At 41.2% G+C, this 19,443-nt stretch overlaps 1 protein-coding gene across 1 annotated transcript; it reads left to right on the top strand.

Annotated features, from left to right (window-relative positions):
- Window positions 1-351: 351 nt before the first annotated feature.
- Window positions 352-18,098, top strand: SNX3 (sorting nexin 3). The gene is made up of 4 exons (XM_064412858.1): window positions 352-628; window positions 13,352-13,447; window positions 13,831-13,955; window positions 17,417-18,098. The coding sequence occupies exons 1-4, from the start codon at window positions 467-469 to the stop codon at window positions 17,520-17,522; spliced, it is 489 nt and encodes a 162-aa protein (XP_064268928.1). The 5' UTR covers window positions 352-466; the 3' UTR covers window positions 17,523-18,098.
- The last annotated feature ends 1,345 nt before the right edge of the window (window positions 18,099-19,443 follow it).

The raw sequence follows: 19,443 nt of genomic DNA, 5'->3' as shown, positions 1-19,443 counted from the left end.
TCAACACAAAGCTTTTGGTGGGCATCTCCATCAGCCTACGTTTGCAGCGGGCTGACTCCTTTTGCACAACACCTTGCATATAAAGCATTTCGCTCCCAGTCTTTTCAATCCCCGAGGAATGAGGATGTGCGGGAAGCGCAGAGCCACCCCCAACCCCACCGCCTCCGCCACCCGCACCGGCCGAAGGAGCGGGCGGGCCTGGCAAATCAGCGCTCTCGGCAAGCGCGGCGCGCTCCCAGCGCCCGCCGGGACGTGTAGTTCAGAAGGCGGGAGGCTGCGCCAGACATGAGCACACGGGGCGGCCCCCGAGAACTACGTTACCCAGCGTGCCTTACGGGCGGCGGGTGCGCGTTGTCGGTCGGTCAGTCAGCTGGGCGCAGGGCGGGCGGCCGGGCGGCGCGGGCGGCAGCGGCAGCGGCGCTCGGGGCTCGGTCGCTGGCTCACGGGAGAAGGAGCCCGCTCCGCCATGGCCGAGACGATCGCAGACACCCGGCGGCTGATCAGCAAGCCGCAGAACCTCAACGACGCCTACGGGCCGCCCAGCAACTTCCTGGAGATCGACGTGGGCAACCCGCAGACGGTGGGGGTGGGCCGCGGCCGCTTCACCACCTACGAGATCCGCGTCAAGGTGAGGCAGCGCCGCGCCGGCCCGCGAGCCGGGCTGGCCGTGCCGGGCTCTCGTGTCGCCCGGGGTGGCCGTGAGGGCTCCCGCCGCCGTGTCCTTCAGGAGCAGTGTCACGGCTGCTGGGGGCGGTGGCAGAGCCGCAGTGCACTCTCCATCCTCGGCCTGGGGTTGATAACTCTGTGACGGGCTCCTGGTGGCTGAGGCGGTGCGGCTCGTTCCAGATAACCAGAGCACAAGTGCTCTTTCGGCTCTGCCGTGTACAGCTTGTCCTCAGGCTGAAATCTCGCTGTACTGTGGGCAGTTCCTTGTCTGTCTCCAGGTAAATAGAGGAGAGCAAACTCTCCACTTTCTGAGATGGAGTAATGTGGGTGGATCTGCCCTGAGGAGGAGGTCAAGTTCAGGCTTCCAGCGGCCTCAGAAAGTACATAGAGAAGGTGTAAATAAGTAGTGGGCACATGCACTTAGATCAGAGCCAGCTGAAGTGATAAGGTGTGTGTGGATGGAGGAGAGCTTCCTGGTTTTTTTGTACCTGAAATAAAATTGTAGTGCCTAATAAATAGGGCTGTTCCTCACCATGTGCTGGTGTCAAATACTTCTTCCTAGTAACACTAGAATCCTTCCTAGCTGGAAGGGCTGTGTTCAGTGACTTGCCCCAAAGGCTAGTAGTCTTTAAGCTTGAGAAAAGCCATGTGAAGTCATTACTGTGTTCCCTGGCCTTTCTAGTTTCATAGTAGGGGCCAGAGGAATGATCAAAAAATGCAGTTTCTACAGCACAGTCCTTGCCTGTGTCTGGTAGGGCCTTGAGGCAGGGAACCCTTTTTGGTCTACATTGCTAGAAATAAGCTGGGTTGAAAATGTTGGACACTTACAGGTGAGGTTTTTCATAGTTTGTGGTTGAGTCTGCTACCTTGCATAGCTTTGCTCTGTTACAATTGAGCTCTGTTATAATTTTGTTATGTTATAGATGATTGAACCCGGTCAGTTGTTACAGTCAGTAATAAAGTGAAGGTGAAGCTTCATTGATTCCCTGCACAGATTCTCTGTAATATGTGTTCTTCACAGCAAGGAAGGATACAGCTTAGGGCAGCTGCCTTGGTCGCTAAAATTCACCAGACAAGACTTAACCTTGTGTGAATTTGCTGGTTTTAAAGGTCTAAGTCCCCAGCTTGGTGTGACTTTACTTGAAAAAGAAAAATCACCTGAAATCTAAAGCTACCAGGAAGGATACTTCTTTATTTCTGATGCTTATAAGTTGTCACGTTCAGTAGCTATTTCTGTGTTTCAGGATGTGTCTATGGGGCAGGAAGAATATACTAAAATGCTTGTAGCCTATGTTTGGCCTCAGTGTGAAGTCAAACTAGAATTTGCAGATTTGTGTTGCATTGCACTGCCCTTATCAGAACCTTAGCAATCCACTTAGAAGAAAGATGTAATTCTATCTTGCTGGAAAGTATTTGCACCTTAAGTTCCTGATGACGTTTCTTTCCATGAGACTGAGCATTTGGAATGGTTGGATCCAGGGAAGATGATCCAAAAGGGATGGGGCCATGATATAGCCTTGGGAATTATGTCAAACTTCCTGTGATTAAAAAAATAACAATTTTTTAAAATACTCAGCTGAAGTTCTTCATCAGAAAGGGACGCAGAAAAACAGGTTTTGGGACACGTTAGTCTTAGCCCACCTGGTGTTTGGGGTAGAAAATTCTGGATTCCCGTTGTAATGAAGACCAAGAATGATTTGAACAAATGTACACTGTGATAGTACTGTGACCTTGCTCTGTTCTTCCTCCCAGACTGACTGCTATGTAAACATTGCATCCTCCACCCTCCTTGCTCACATCTGTGCATGCCAGTATACAGGACTGTCTCTTGGATCATTCCCTTTCCAGCTGTGCACTGCCATACACAGTTCATAGCTACCATGAACTGTAAATTTGAGTTTCATGTCTCTGTGTGCTGGAAGGCTACAGAGCAGGTAATACAAGTCATGCAGAATTATGTTCACTGTCTAAACTTGCATCAATTAACTACTTCTCAGCAGAACATGGACCGTGTTGCTAATACATGAGTTTCAGCACAGAGGAATTCAAACATGGATTGCTGTGGTATTGTATTTGTGAAGGATGGGCCTAGTACCGTAAGCTGCTCGTAGGAGTGTGGCTGACAATAGTCACCAGTGGCCTCTGTGGTTTGACAAGTGCCTGTGGTCACAGAAAGAGAGAAAGTAGCAGCTCATGTGCAGTTTCCTTCAACTGTGCTGGTAGCAGCAGCAGAGCAAACCTGAGAAGATGGTGTGAGTTACCTGTGTCATATCTGGAGAGCTGTGTCTTCAAGTAACACCAGCAGTAAAATGTTAAATGTGCAGAAAATGATGGCTTAACTGCTGCCAAATTCTGGTGAAAGCTAAAGGACTGCAGCCTCATGTTACAGCTGGAGAGCATTCTAAGCCAGAAGCATTGTCAGAGGGGACGCTGAAATTCAAGTTTGTGTTGAGACAATTACACTTGTACCATTGTCATGGTGTTTACAGACTGTGTAATTCTATCTTTGTCTGAATCTCAGAGCTTCACTTTTGGGATTTTTTGGAAAGACTGAACTTGCCAGCTGACTCTTGAAGTGATATCTGATAACAAGTATCTTGCAAAACATATGTGTGTGAAATACTGCAGAGTTTCCCCAAAACTTGTATTGGCAAGCTTTCTGCTGGTACTGCAGTTGAAGCACATCTGTTGTCTGGAAAGCAGCGAGTGGAACAGCTTCATGCTTTAGTTCTTGTAATGTTGTACTCATCAAGTTCTGGTGAAGTCGGAATGCCTTAATGGGGAACTCTAAAGTTTTGGGTAGTCTGCTCAGCAGTACACTACTGCATAAGCAAGGCAGTTGTGTTTTGGACCTTAGGAAGCTTTGCCACAGGGAGTGTCTCTGTGCAGGGTGGCTGTGTGTTGGGGTGGTTGCATGGTGCTTTGACAAGCTTTTGAGGAGTCTTGAGGGGAGTGCTGCAAGTAGAGCCTATGCAGCACTTCCAGCCGGGCAGCTTACTTCACAGATGGACACTTGGCCAAAGTATTGACTTTCTGAGCCTGAGCCTGTGCATTAAATAACAGTCTGTTCTTGGCAAGCTGGACAAGGTGATGACAGAAAGCTTTCCACTGTAGCAACCACTATAAGGCACACAGTGTGGCAACGTGCCACTACAGTGCAGCCTAGCAATGAAAGTCAAATATCTTGTTCAGAAATAAGTGATAGAAAATGCCATTCTGCTGGGCTAAAACAGCAAATTTGCGTGGGTCATGTTTTTGACAGGGTACTTGAGAATTTGCTTTCCATCAGCAGCAGCAGGCAGAGCATTTATACCGTTCTGAGGTGTCCTTTTTGTGTGAAGGCTTAGGGTGAGCTAGACTGGGAATAATGCAGCAGGGTATAAAGCTCTAAGTGCTTTGTCTAGCAAAATAAAACTTGGTAAAGTACTTATCTCACCTGAAGGTATCTAGATGATCACAGTATGGTGATTGTGCAGCATTTAAAACTAACATAATCAACTAGACTGTCTGCTAAAGGAATACTGTAAACTACTTAATTGCCCTTTCCTCTTGAGGAAAAATGTGAACCAAAAGTCAGGTTCTCAGTGTAAATACCCCTGCATGCTGTTTCTCATAAGTCTTTATTAGCTCTTCTCTTCTTATTATTAAACTTTTCACAGTGGGCTTGTTCAAGTCAACATTCTTGGATGACAGCATGGGAATACCATTACTATTTATGGACTAAAAGCCAGTTCTCTCTCTGAATTCCAGGAAGCAAACAGAACAAATTACAATTATCATATTAGCATCCTACAGCATGTATTTAGTCCTCAGTCCAGTTCCAGGTATCTTTTGTCTTCTACTGTAGTTGAGACATAGTTTTCTTGATAAGTGGGTCAAAAGGAAGGTCTTTGCTCAAGCAGATTCTGTTCTCCTTAAATCCTTTAAGGAGACAAGACTTAAGCTTTACAAGCTGACTGATCCAGTGGCTGATGTCACATGTCACAGCCATACACCCATTGTAAAGGCAGTGCCATAGGAGATAAGCACTTTGGTTAGAATACTGTCAACAAAGCATATGGGTATCCAGGAACTTGCTGCATTTTGGGAAGTATCCCTTTAGCAACTCTGAGAATAGTTCAGTTGGTTAGAGTATGGTGCTAAATGACACCAGGCTTGTGGATTCAATCCCCTTTCACTTAAGAGTTGGACTTCATGATTTTCGTGGATCCCTTCAAACTCAGAATATTCAGTGATCTGGAAATAAACTGTTAACACTATTTCATCTGGTTTTGTTTCTGTAGAAGTGACTTCTGTGCTGCCCATTTTGGTTGGGTTTGTTACCTGGACTGAAGGGTTAAATCATCTGTTCATGGTTAGTGAGAACTTGCAGAGAAGTTATTGATATTCAAACTGACAGTTAGAAGTACAATAAAATGCCTGTTACAGGTGCTATTAGTCCAAATAGTTAAAGAATTCTTTTTTTGTCAAACCAAAGCCAAACTAAAAGCCTTTTTCATCTTAGCTCTGTTCTTTAATGTTCAGTGGCCTCTTGCCTCTAATCAGTATTACTAAATCTGGCCCTAAGGTAAACCATAGTGATATTCCATAGTTGTTTGTCTTGTGGTGTAGAAAGGGAATGTCTTGCTGTGCTTCCATTCTGAAATGCAATAGTTGGGTGCTACTAGTGCTCTTTAGGGCACCAGTCAGGTTTCCTGTATCTTCTGCAGAAAGACTTCTGTAGACCTGCAGAGGTGCTCAATGTGTAGGTGCAGTGTGGGGAAGGAAATGAATACACAGGCTGTGAAGTGCCTGCAGTATTTAGTATTGGTTTCAAGGGATTGGGGAAGTTTAGCTGGGTACTGCTGAACTCAAGTTGCTGTTGAAATCCTGTTCTCTCCTTAACCATTTTCAAGACCTAGTTTGGATACAATATTTACATTTCAGCATGTTTATAGTGGTCTGGCTTGTGATTAACTGATTGAAGTCTGACTGCTGTCATCACGTCAGTGTAAGGCAGAAAATGAACCGAAAGTCAAACTTGCTCAGAAAGCACTTATCTTGTGCCATATTTTGCAAAGTGGTGCTCTTGAATGTGTTTTTGAAATGTTTTGTCCTTGAACAGTTCCAAATGTCCTGTCCTTCATGTTTGGCAGGGTTTGAAGCTGCAAATTCTTCCCCCACCACAAAAATAATCAAATCAGCCATTCCTGCTGAAGTTGACTTCAGCATTGTACAGTTCAGTAGTTGAAGCTTGTGGTGGAGTCATGACTAAACACTGACTCACTGGGGATGTGTTTATGGATGCATAATCAGCAATAATTCTCTATTTCTCTGCTACTACAAATCTTGCATAACACTGCAAGTCTGTGCTAACTGTAGTAAATTATGCTGTTAAAACCCATTCTAGACACTGCTACCAGTTAGGTATTCTCAGACTCCTTTACAAAGAATAAAAATGCAGTGATTCAGGTGATTGTTTTTCTGTTCTGCAGCCTGGGTACTGCATCCTCACAAACATTAACTGTTCCTTCAAGCAGTAATTCAGAAAAAGATAACAGGAAGGCTAAGAATTTCCAAGGACACTGATTAGGGGGACAGAGAAGTAGAATGGCTTGGATGAGAGAAACTTCCAAAGCAAAGAAAGTGGATTTACTCTTGAGCAGCTTTTTTTTCTTTTTCTGTAGAGGTTTGTAATTAAACTAAGTTCAAGAGGTTCAATACTAGGCTGGTCCAAAGGTACTGGACTAGTTTGGCATTGGTATCTGTTACTGTGTAAGTAAAAAAAACCCCAAGTTTCTGAATAGTGCTTCTTATTAATATATTAGTTTAACTGGTGACTTGCACTCCTTTTGTTTTAGTGCATACAGTGCAGCCCTTGATTGTCATGTTTTAGGGTTGCACTCTAGTACAGTGCAGAACAGACCAAATCAAATGGAACGATGACTAATCTTTATAGGACAGATGGCTGTAGTCCAGGTAGGCATGTGATGCCAGGGAGTTTTGATACATGTTTATTTTTAGATGGCTTGCTGAAAAAGTGTCAGCTTGAACTTTAGAGCGGTCTGGTCTCTGCTGCTTTTCATCTGGGGAAGTAAATGATGCAGCAGAGGTTTATGTCTTCTAACAGTAAGGGAAGTATTTTATTTAAAGCTTTTTCACTTGGTAAAGCAATGCAAGTTGCAGTTCTGGAGGCTGTTTTAACAAGTGCATAATCCAAATACCCCATGGAGCTGTAACACTGAGTAAAGGATCTGAAGTTGCTGAAGTTGCTCTAACTTAAAAGGATGGAGAAGTACTAACCTTCTAGTCAGGGTATAAAAACAAGTGTTTTACCAACTGAATACAGGTCCATGGAATGTTCTTTCTGTGGTTATTTCTTTATAATCCAGTTAAAAATCTGTGTTATACCCCAGAAGATTCTCCCATATGACAGTATAGTTTGTGGTGGCCACAAAGCCTATTTGAGAGTATAACTATAAGCTAGCATATAGCAGCTTTATTCTAAAATCCAGAAGAAAATTAAGCTATATATTAAGTGGTTTAGAGCCACCTCTAGACCTGGAAATAAAGCATTAGAGATTATTTCTACAGGCCTAAGCTGTAGACCCTCTAAGTGTTAAGATATGCTGCAGATTAATGAATAGGAGTTGTAAGCCTTTCTATAGCTTTTAGTGCCTACTTAGGAGTGTTGTGTTACTGCTACAGTAAAACTGGAAATATGAAGAGAATTTTTTGCTACTTAGTAGACTCACTTTTAAGCTAGTTAACTTACTAATTTTTTTCTTGTGTATTTGAATTATAGGTATGCTAGGCAGTCTCTAGCTCACAAAGCATATTAAAAGTTTAATTTCTGATAAAAAATTAGCAACTTCAGCAATTCACTGATTTTTTTAATCCCCATTTGACTGTAGCTGATAGATGTCAGTAATGATGCTGAAGCATCAACCAAATGGGATGCCTTTTCAGTCATTCCTAATGAGGAATGAATAAGAACATTATAGTAGGTCAAATCAGAACCATATGGCTGTTATACCTTGAATTGTGTAAAAGTAGCAATCCCTTCTCTTTCAAATGGATATTTGGTATTTCACAGGAGGCTTTGACTTGCTAACCCCAATCTAGTTACTGGTTCTGTCTAGGTGTTGTAAAAGTCTTTGTCCAAATGTGTCCTCAAAGCTGGCTCCAGTTTTTATTTTTGGCTTCTGAGCATGGAGCCTGAAGAATAAAGAATCACTCAGCAATCTCTTATTCTTTTCTCACCCTATTTAGAGTCTTTTAACCATGGCATACCATAATTCAGCTGTTTATGGTTTTGTTGGACTTGTTCAGGTGATGATAGATGCTTTTTGGCAAAAATACGGGCATCCCTATGCTCATTTTTCAGAGAGCAACTGTGGACTCAGAGCACTGGATTTGGAAAAGGTTATGATAGTCTCTGTCATTATATTGCTATTAGGATTTCACTGTCTTCAAGGTAGAAAACATCCTGGCTCCATAGCTCCAGAACTGCAGAGTAGGAAGCTCAAAAGTTCTTGGTATAGTTTAAGTCAGCATGGTCAGATTTTTCAGTGTTCTCTTAACTTTTTTTTTTTTTTTTAATATGATGTACCTTCAGTAGATCTGGACATCAAATGGAGAAAAGGGGAGATAGAACTCTGTTTTGATGAAAAGGACTGAAACTTAGAAAAATAACAGTCTCTAGTCTGACATTTTGCAGTGGGGAAGGAGCTTTCCTTCAGTAATATACCCAGCAAAAATCTAAACTTCTAGAAACTGAAGTTTAAAGCATGTTTTCCTTCATTCTTGCTTTTTATAATTGTAGGAAATTGAGAGGTGGCTGCTTATGTAGAGTCGGGAAGGAAACAAACCACTGGCAAGGTTTCTGCAATAACAGCAGGCTGCTGGAGCCAGTTTCTCATGTTAAGAAAATTATAATGCTTTTTTTTATCCACCCTGAATGCTATTTACTGTGATACCCCAGAGCTCCCTTTGACTGTAAATGTAGTCAAAGGGTGTAGGCTCTTGACAAAGATTACAGCTTGCATGAGATAGTCAAGATGCTTGAATTTAGCTTCTAAGAGTCAAAGCCACAAACTTTTATCAAAAGTGAGCTGTGTGCTTTCTTTCACTCTATTTTAATGGAAATAGAGTTCTCTCAAGGTTACCATAATTTACTTGAAAAGATGACATCAAAGTAGGTGCTGTGGCAGCAGTGCAGCTTTATTCTCAGTCTTTTAGGAGTGGGAGACACGAGCAATGCAGTGCTGCTGCTGAGTGTTGTGGTGGCAGATGAAGAAATTAACCAAATTTATCTCAAACTCTGCTGAATAACATCTGGGGAGCTCGCTGTTGTAGGGATGGACTGGGTTGCAGTGTCATACATCTTGTGGAGTGTCAGCATGGTCTTTGAAGGAACCCAAATGCTATCTGCATTTGATTTCTGTCTAGAAACAAATTTTTAGAAGCAAGTCTGACTATTTGCAAGACTTTTCCACTCAGTGGATAAACTAGTCTAAAAACTAAGACTTAAAAATACTTAGTCTAAATTAATAAAATAATTCTAATTATAAACAAATAAATTGGTGTAGTTTTCTTCCTGCATTTGGGGTAATTTGTTTACCGGAATGGCTGCATTGATGGCTGTATCTGAAGCTGAATGGACAGTAATGACTAATACTCAAACTGCTTGCATTCTGCTTGTGAAATTCTCTTCACTTGCATACAGAAACAATTTTTCAGCTCCTAACTGGGCATAGCTTGGGGAGTGACTGTATTAAGAGCTGGAAGACTGTTACCTGGTTATCTAAGCCACTGTTTTAGGATTATCATTTGCTTCTGAGGTGAACTAGGAATCTCCTGAATTTAGAGTCAGGCTCAAAGTTGAATATGTTATGGTGACATAAATGAAGCTGAAGAAACATGCTTACTGGGAACACAGGTTTTGCCCTGAAGTATGTTAGTAAGGAACCACTGCTTCCCATTTCTAGTTTGTCAAGCACTAGCCAAATGACTGTAGAAAGTTTGTTTGGCCTCTTAAGTGTAGAAATGCAGGAGTGACTTAAGGGTCTGAGTTTGTCACCTGTTGTTTAATTATGTAATGTAACTTAGCACCAATTTTGACAATATTTATTCTGGTGTACTGGCTGGCCATTAACTTCCCCAGCAGAATACAGGCTGTTTGACAGTTGTCAGAGAAAGCCTAATGGTGTCACATACATTCTAATAAAGAGACAGTGCTGCACAAAATCTGTCCTGACTTTCTACGGGTTTGGATTTTGGGCTGTGTGTGACTTCTGCAGAACTGGTTTGTTTGTCCTTCTGCAACAATGCTCTATCTGCAATTCTGACTAGTGATTTACAGTTGTCTAACATCTTGGGTGATGCAGAATCCTTTCAGGTTGGGTGATGCAGAATCCCTTCAGCTTGCATTCAAACTGCTAAGCAGCATGATTTTGGACTAACAAGCTGTTGATTTTTTTTTTCAGTAAATGGTATAATTATTACATAGCTGAAGAAAGAATTGCTGCAGAAGTTGTGCTGAAATTATTACAGGAATGAGCAGTGCTCCAGGGGCTGTTCCATGTTTCATGCTGTCATGAGTTTTGTGATAGTAGACTTGGCAGCTCAGCAGGCCAAAAAGTTGACATTGTACTGCTGAATGAGCATGGGCAGAGATGCTCATAAAAATGAAACCAGCCTGACTTCAAGTTTTGGGCCAAGTTTTAGTCCCTGTTCTAGCAGACAACCAAAGCACTGGCAGCGCTCAGAATAACTGGTGGCACCTTAGTGACTGAACAAAAATAACTTGAATAACATAAAATGTCAAGCAGAGAAAAACATTTTTGTAGCCTGCATGGTCTTGAAATGACAATTTAACAGAAAATAAAAGTTTCTGTTGGCTCTTCAGGATTGTCTCCTTCTACTAAATTCTTGTCCATTGAAAGCCCATGCTTCAGGAGGGGTCTGGCTTGCTTAATGAAAACTGTCTTTCCATGGGAGATGGAGGTGGTAGGGCATGCACAAGCCCATCCTACTGAAGCAAAGAGTGGTCTGCTCAAACAGGGCAATAATCCTTAGTGACAAAGGCCCATACAGTAACTTCAGATGTGAGTATAGCCTGAGTTAAAAATAGGGACCTAAGGTGTAAATAGGTTAAGCACTATAAAACAGGACTCTCAAACTGCATTTTTAAATAGATCCTTCCTAACAGGTGCTTACCTTAGGAACACTGCTGTTTCAGTACTTACTTCTAGAGGAGGGAGAATTGCTGCAGTTTCTGGATTTAAAGATACTTGAGGTTTAGAAATTGATCTCAGTAGATAGCTCTAGTTCATATCCAGACCAGGCAAACCTGTACTTTGTTTTAGAATATCGTTGTCAAGTTGTGGCTTGCAAGACACTTAATTTGGTTGATGCGTTTTGGCATACTTTTCAGTCTGAATATTTATGGTACTTATGATCAAAATTAGAGAAGATTTTTCAGCTCACAGGGAAAGCAAAGAACTCTGTCCTTTTCTCCAACTTGCTAGCTGTGCTAGCATGTCAAAAGTTGAAAAGGGACTGTAGAAGGTAAAGTGAGCTCAATTGGCACTTCTACCTCCACATTGTACTTGTAAGCCTGATATGTTGTTTAGAGATTAACTTTATAGACTTCATGCCCAGAAGCATGAAAAGAGTTCCTAAAGACCTGGGAGCTTATGTTTTTAGCTGCTTTTATCCAGTTCTAATCCCTTTTTTTAGTAACTTGAGAGGAGAAATGAGTATTTTCTGCCGGTGAGAACCTATATGTTAAATATTTTAAAGGACTTTCCACCTGAGACACTGACAAAGAGTTGATGTTGTACTGTGTAATGGTGAACTTGGTTAAAAAAACAATAGCTGAAATCAGAGGAGAATAATCCAGTACTTAACTTCTGGGAATCTCCTTCATGCATTCTGGGGAACTTAGCTGTATTCACTATTGAGGAGAGTATTCTTACCATCAAGACAAGAGTGTTTATTTAGAAAGCCTGACATCTGGCATAAGTCTTAAATGCAATTTTATTATTAGTCACTAGCACAGTCAACAATATTTTACCTGGGAAAGAGAGCTTGAATGCTTTTAAACATTTAGCAATAAGATACTATAACAAAATATTGTTCTAAACTTTATCACATGTAAATTATGAACTAATAATTTACATAATGATTATGATTACTAATGATTACTAATAATTATGAAATAGTAATATACATAACTAATAATTGCATAATGTGAAAGTACACAACTAACTTATCAAGTACTATTGTGTGACAGCCAGTACTGGCTGGCAGCAATACAATGACCCACAGTCATGGACCTGCCTAGTGCAGGAAAATATATCTGCAATTAAACCTGTTTTGAGCAGCCAAAAGTATTCCCTAGTGATAGCTTAAGCATAACATGCTACAAATGATATTGCACAGGAGTGTCTACTCAAACAGTGACCAGATCCTGAGTTAGGTGGCCTACAAGATAAAAACCAGAACAACAAAAAGTAAAAGGCAATAGCTGAGAATGACTACTGTGCATCTGCCATCAGGAATGCTGGAGGTGAGTGTAGTCCCAAGTGAACATCAGCTTCCTGGGGTGCTCCTCAAGAGGCTTCTTTAAAAGTATACGAAGACTGTTAGTGAATTTGTAGTCTGACAAGAGTAGGCATTATTCTGTGACTTCTGGTTGTGTATGGTAATTACAGGCTCATGCTCTCGCTTTTAGGAGATCATAACTCCTAGAAACACTTGTAGTGTTCTAGCCAGGATGTCATTAGGACAGGATTCTCTCAGTGTCTACTTTTAAAATAATGTGCGAGTTGGATTGCAAAAGTGGGATAACACTGCATCCCAAGAATGAACAGAAGTAATGCAGGCTCTCACACAGGTTAGTATAAGGACTTGTAGTAGAGTGCCTGTGTATTTAATATGGTCTTTTGCAGGATTATAACCTTGTTCCCATGTGATGTCCCTTTCAAGGGTGCTAGGTTTGGGTGCTGCCTCCTAGCCTTGTTCAGCAAATCTCTCCCTAGTCATGCTCTGCTTGGTTTAACTCTGTAGTCAAACAGTCTGATCTCCTCAGCACTGAATGCTGTAATGCATCTCAGCCTTGTTGGTTTCTCCGTAGCTACCCAAAGTTGGCAGCTTGTGCTATCAAATCTTCATCAGTCCTGAATGGATTCCCTGTAAGACTTACAGGTTTTGCTTTTGAAGGTGCTGGAGGCCAAGTTGTATCAGGGAGTAGAAAAGTACAGGAAGTTTGGTTAAAGTCCTATGCTGATATCTGAAACATTCCTTTGGGTGCAGTAAGAGAAACTTGTGTGGAATAAGAATTTCTTCCCCCTTCCCACCTCCAATTTTGTATATATTGGGAATCCAGCTCCTGAGACAGTGAGAACAGCAGATGCTTCTGCAACCTTAGAAACACCTCAAGTGGCCAGCAGATCAGATATTCTGCTTGGTGACACCATGACAAAATACCAGTAATTTGGATACCATATAAATGAGGCTCATAGCTGTGCAGTTCGAGGCACAGCTTACTCATCTAGCTTAGAGCCTTATCTCTATTTCTGTATTTTGAATATTTCTCAGTACTGCTATTGTTGCTTAAATGAACTCCTGAGTAACTTAACAGCTTGGTTCTTCCTTCTTCTTATCAAACCTTCTAATCTGCTTGTGTTCTTGTTTTCAGACAAATCTACCTATCTTCAAACTGAAAGAATCTACAGTCAGAAGAAGATATAGTGACTTTGAATGGCTAAGGAATGAGCTAGAAAGAGAAAGCAAGGTGAGTGAAGTGAAAAGTAAATACAAGTCTTCATAGAAATACAAAGAGTTACGATGCTGAAATGTTTTCATTGTGTTATAAAGCATGTATCATGTAAAGCAGATACTGTGGTTGAAAATGCCCAGAAATAAACCAGTATACCAGTCTTTTATCAAGCCTCAGTGCTGCAATGCCTGAGGCTTTTTGTTTTAATAGTTTTGAGTTTTTAATTCAGAGATAAGCTACTTGATTTCAGCTTGCCTGTATGGGCAAGTACTGTTCTTCTCTGCTCATGTTTTATTACTTCACTAGGAGTGTGACTGGTGAGTTGGGTCTTCTAGGAGGAAGAGGTGGATGAACCTGCCTACAGGCTGCACTTAAGGACACTTCTGTAAATCTTTCAGGTTGTGGTACCACCTCTACCAGGAAAAGCTCTTCTCCGCCAGCTCCCCTTCCGAGGAGATGATGGTATATTTGATGATTCCTTTATAGAGGAAAGGAAGCAGGCTCTTGAACAATTCATAAACAAGTAAGTGTTGGATCTAGTTATTTAGAGACAAACCTGGAGCTCAGCCCTGGAAAACTGAATTGAAGCTACTAATGCTCCTAAGGATGGTAACTGCACTAGGTTCAGAATATTAATTTTCACGTAATCTTGTAGTAGGACGTACTAACGTTACTTATCCCGTGTTAGGTTTGAGTATCTTAGTGCTTACCTGAACAGCTGAAATGATTGTTAGTGTTGTTAATTTATGCAAATTGCTACTAAAATTATAGTGTTCAGAATAATTCTACTTCATAATTTCTGGAAAGATATCTTCCAACTGGGTGCACAGTAGAGTTTACAGTGGACTTACAGCAGTTTACTTTGATTGCAGATGTGAGGTATTATCACTTTGTGTGATGATGCATATTTTCTCTAATCATCTTGAGAATCTTTCTGAAGATTCTGAAGTAAAAACACTACTTGAAATATGCACACATATACTTTGAAATAGTCACTGTAGATCTTGTCCCTGCCTTTCAAAGGGTGAACAGAAATTATAGTAACAAAGTCTTATGATTCTTTTTCCACCATCTGACACTACTAACCACTGTCTGTACACTGACCTGAGTAGCTGGTTTTATCTCTTTAACAGTGTAGATCCAAACAGTGGGTAAGCAATGTTATCAATTAACCAGCTCTTCTGGTTAATGCTGTTCAGACCAACTGGATTTGGGACTGCTCCCTCAGGGAGTTCAAGCCTGTCAGTTTCCCTGGCATTCTAACCTTGTTCAAGCAGTAATGCAGTTTAACAGGAACAGAGAATGCCTGTGAGTTGTGCCAGAACTTAGGAAAATGTACTTGTCAGTTACTGTTAGTTCAGGCATGTGTCTTGGAGGTGCAAGTGATGAGTTCACTAAAACTGTACAAATTGTCCTGTATAAGTAAGTGTGACCATATGAAATCTATGCAATTTTTCTTCACATAGTTGCTTCTTAACTCATTTTAGAATGGTTCTGAACTGGTAAAATGCTTCAGACTGCTCTTTTTGCGGTTCAAAGACAAGTGGAGTGAACTTCCAAGGCATCCAGTAGTAAAATGGAATACGTTTGGGTTTGCTGTAAAATCAAGGCAGTCATTGCTGTAAAGTACAACTTTACCCATGCAGACATGGAACTCTGTCTTAAATGGAGCAAAAGTGCACTTGCTGAAAGTTTTGTATGCTGAGTCTAACAATATGCGTGGAAGAGGATATTGGTGTTCTGAAGCAGCTGATGTGAAACAGTCATCCTACCCTGTCGCTCTGAAAAACTCTGTATAGCTGACAGAAATGGAATGGCCAGTTTATCAGTATTCATTTTTCAGTCCTGCTGCAAGTAATAGATTGATTTTGTGGAAGTGTAAAACTTCTTGGTTAATTTTTCCTTCTTGAAACATAAACGGAGATTAATGTAGATACTGATGTAATGGCAGAGTTGAGTACATCTGGAATAAAGCTTTCCAGGCACAAATCATAGCAATTAAACTCATCCATGTATTCCTATGGCATGATCAACTCATTAAGTAAATACTACCGAAGTTTTGAACCATATAGAAGCTTTAAGGCTTCTGCCAAGTACTCTGGGCAGTAGTGAACTTATACCTGAAGGTCCTTTGCATAGTACATTGACATTATTGCATAATCAAAGCTGATCTTTGCTTTGGGAATTAGAGTCCCTCAGATAACTGATACCACTGGAACAAAAAAAAAATCTTGGTACACCAATGCTAGTTCTTAATATTTAGGAGTGTGAGATGGATCTTGTTGAGAAGCTTTCTCCATCTAGATGTAAAATCTGAATCACAACAGTGCAAGTTGAGTCAGTTCTCTTGTGCCAATTTGCTGGCACCACCATCAGTATTACATACAGTGACATTCACAAGGGTGGTTATGTCTCAACACTCTTGTCTGCCTTAACCTGACTGAGATATAGAAAAATTCTTGAAGTAGCAGCTGCTACATATAAGGATCACCTTAGTGAAAACTATTGAGGGAAAGCCAATGCAGAGTGAGGCATTCCTGTGAAATCGAGAGCTGAATCAGGGATCAGATCTAGTCTTGCAATTCAGCCACCAATTTTCAAGCCTTCCTGAAAGGAAGAAGAAATTTGCTGCTGCCTCATCCTCTCCTATATATCTTTTCCTTCAAGTTTAACATCAGTAACTTCATTCTGATGGGGTAAGAAACTCAAACTAGTTACTCTAAGCTGTCATCCTTATGAACTAGTTCTTGAGACTGCTGGCCTTTTTCTAGAACCTGCCAAGATGGATACATTTTTATAACTGCTCTTGAAATAATCCATCAATACTGAATAGGAGAGCTTAGCTTCCTCATTATAGGTTGCCCTCAATGACAAGTGAGTCGTGAGAATGGAGTATGTGCTGTTGTGAAATAAACAGTAATAGATAAATTTGGAGAAGATGCACAGAACTGCTTGGAAGTGGTGCTGAGCCACTGGAGCTGAATACGTTTTGCATGTGTTCAACAGATGCCTTCCATTATGGGTAGAAATGTTCTGACAGATACACAGGCCACAAGGCTTACACAGGCTGCCCTTGGGACAGTGAGGAGAGGACTTAGCAGTGGACTTTCTCTCCTAAGAAAGAAGTCTGTCTTGATTGACCAACTGGATGTAGTTTTTTTCAAACCAACCTGCATTAGGCGTTTGTGTCCATAAATTATGAACTTTCAGCTATCTGATTCTTTTGGATTTTTACCTGCACAGAAGTCTACATGGTATTTTAAGGGTTCAAGTGCAGTCCCTTTGATTTTCTTCGAGGTTTGTGAGTGTCTCCTAATTCAATTTCAGCTCCTTTACTGCTAAAAGGATGTTTTTTCAGCTTAAATTAAATCTACAGTGGAGATGCTGGTGTCCCCTAGAACAGGCAAGCTCTGTCTCCTGTGTTTGCATGCTACGACATGTGCAATGAGCAGAAGAGCCAGCAGCCCCTGGCTGAGTGCAGTGCTGCCCATACAGGCCAGGACATTGGTTAGGGTCCAGTCTCTGTCTGGAGCAGTGGGAAAGCCTTTGCACCCCCTGCTGGAGCCAGGCTTCAGCTCTGCTGCAGGCAGCTGCTGCTCAGGGGCACTGAAAACAGAGGGGATAAGTGGCCTTTAGAAGGGTGTCCCCTTTTTTAAAAAAAAATCCTCTTGCCTTTCTTAGCTCTAGATTTCCTAATGCTGGAATGAGCATTTACTGGGTTAGTCCCATCGATTGCAGGTGACAGATGATGTAACATGCTTCCAGGGGATCAGAGGTAGCACAGGGTTGCCATGGACTGACTTCATCTGGGGAAGCGTGATAAATCTTGCAACTGGACAGCATTCTAGTTGTCAACAGTGAAGTGAAAATGGGATCTTTGCCTAAGTGCAGAACACAGGTTATTGATACAAAACCTTGATCTGCAGGATAACTGCAATTAGGCTCAATTGGGTCACACTAATGCTTGGTTTTTTTTCTCTCCAGGGTTGCAGGCCACCCACTGGCACAGAATGAGCGTTGTCTTCACATGTTCTTACAAGATGAAGTAATAGATAAAAACTACACACCATCCAAAATAAGACATACTTGAATTTTAAGAGCATCTCCTCAAATATTAGTGGTTCTTATGCTTGGTTTTAAGAGGTTGTAGTTTGTCTTAGCATGCTGAGGATGAACAGGCACGAAGTCTCCACTAACACCAGTACACTGCTTGGTCTTTGCATATGCTTTATAGCATTTACGAACTCACTTGTCTTCTAGCTAAATCCCTCTGAATCCTTGATTTAAGAGTATTATACTATGAAACCATCCACCCCTTGCAATGTCTCACAGACCTTTCCACTATTATTTGCAATGAATTAACAATGTTTACTGACTTGGCCTTACTTGAACTTTCACAACTGTAGTGTCACGTGTTCACTTGTATTTGACTAAACTGCTATGCTGTTTCTGAGGTAGTCACCTGTCTGAATGTCTGTAGAAAGACTGCTTTATTTCTGATATCCTGTATGAGAAACACTTATGCAATTGTCTTCAAGCTTGTAAAACACTTTATACTGAAGTAATGAGGGAATTATCTTTATATTCTGTAAGAGGGAAAAATCGAATTTATATACTAAAGTAACTTGTCTAAAGTTTTGAAATAAAAGTGAAAATGCACTTCAAATGTTTTGTCAGTCTTGACCTTGAGTGTGGAGTGTCTCATGCTTTCTGAGGAGGAGGGGCTTGACTATGCAAGTGAATTGGTGTTACAGCCTCACTGTGATGCTCTTCCACAATGTAGTTGTGTATCACTAACAGCCAGCACTAAATACCCCTAGATGCTGGCACTCACTCTGGAAGGGTTAAAGAGTACATAAAGCTATAAAATGCTGTTCCTGTGTTGTGGAACCAAAGCTTGAATACCACTCATGAGAGGCAATCAACAGATCTGTGACTTTAATAACTTTGAGAAAATGGTACCTTTCTACTTGGCATGAGAAGCATCAATCCAGCTTCAAATAGGTAGTGAAAATTATGCCATCCTATAGAGAAAGGAATGTTTACATAACTTATATTATGACATTATTCCTAGATTAAAATAGCTCTGTTCTACAAATAGAATTAGGAACTTGAAATCATACAAGTCTGCTGTAAGGTGTGATCACAGACCACTTCCCTGAACACTGAAGGAGGGGTGAGCTGCAGCATTGTGCTGGTTTGACCACTGGTGCAGTGCAGGTGCTGGGTGGCTGAACTGCAATTCACAGGCAGCACTGCTGAAGTTGTCTTTTATACAGGAGGGAAGTGAGCTAGAGAAGCTTCCTTAGTCTTCCAAATGTGACATGGAAGTTGCCTATCCAGATGCTCTTGTCAGCAGATTCCAGAGTATTCTAGTAGCAATCTGCTCTAGTGTGTTGTGCTATTTGGTAGCTATGTGTTGGCTTAGACTCAGCTCTGCTGCTTTTTTCTTTCTTATGACACCTCTGTAAAGAGCATCCTACAAACTTCCTGGCAAAATTAGTAGCTTCTTTTAAGTTAACCTCATTTATGGAAATCTGAATGTAAAAGACTGAACTGACAAGGCAGTGGTGGCTGGCTGGATTACACATAGTACTAATGATTAGCTGCACTGAATAGATAGATGTTTGAGTAATTGCTCTGCATAATTTAAATTTAGGTGGAAACCTCATACTTAACTGAGACTATGCTGATTCTCTCTAACTGTTCTATTCATGAAACCAAGGACCAAACCCAGCAGTCCATTTGCAGCCCAGGGCTGTTGCTTTTCAAGATGTTTTTGATAATGTAAATAATTTCCAAATTTCCCTCTCCTTGTTGAATCACCCCTAAAAGTTGAGTTACTCTTGAAAAGGGGGAAGGAAGGATTAAATATATTGAAGTTTCATTATGTAGATTTAGATACAGAGTAAGTTATTTTTCTTTTCTCAAATGTTATTTTCTGAGAGAAGCTTCTTTCGGAAATCAAAGTAAATGCCACATCTTAAACCTGAAAGATGATGACACAATCT

Source organism: Passer domesticus, chromosome 3 (assembly GCF_036417665.1).
Source record: "Passer domesticus isolate bPasDom1 chromosome 3, bPasDom1.hap1, whole genome shotgun sequence".
Lineage (NCBI taxonomy): Eukaryota > Metazoa > Chordata > Aves > Passeriformes > Passeridae > Passer > Passer domesticus.
Note: the sequence above shows the minus strand (reverse complement) of the source record. Positions and strands in the feature narration are given on the sequence as shown.

What these genes read in the sequence shown, in the direction of transcription:
- SNX3 (XM_064412858.1), top strand. Translation starts at nt 467, where the DNA reads ATGGCCGAGACGATCGCAGACACCCGGCGGCTGATCAGCAAGCCGCAG. An exon ending in CCTACGAGATCCGCGTCAAG is followed by an intron (nt 629 to 13,351) that starts GTGAGGCAGCGC and finishes TCTTGTTTTCAG; the next exon opens with ACAAATCTACCTATCTTCAA. An exon ending in CTTGAACAATTCATAAACAA is followed by an intron (nt 13,956 to 17,416) that starts GTAAGTGTTGGA and finishes TTTTCTCTCCAG; the next exon opens with GGTTGCAGGCCACCCACTGG.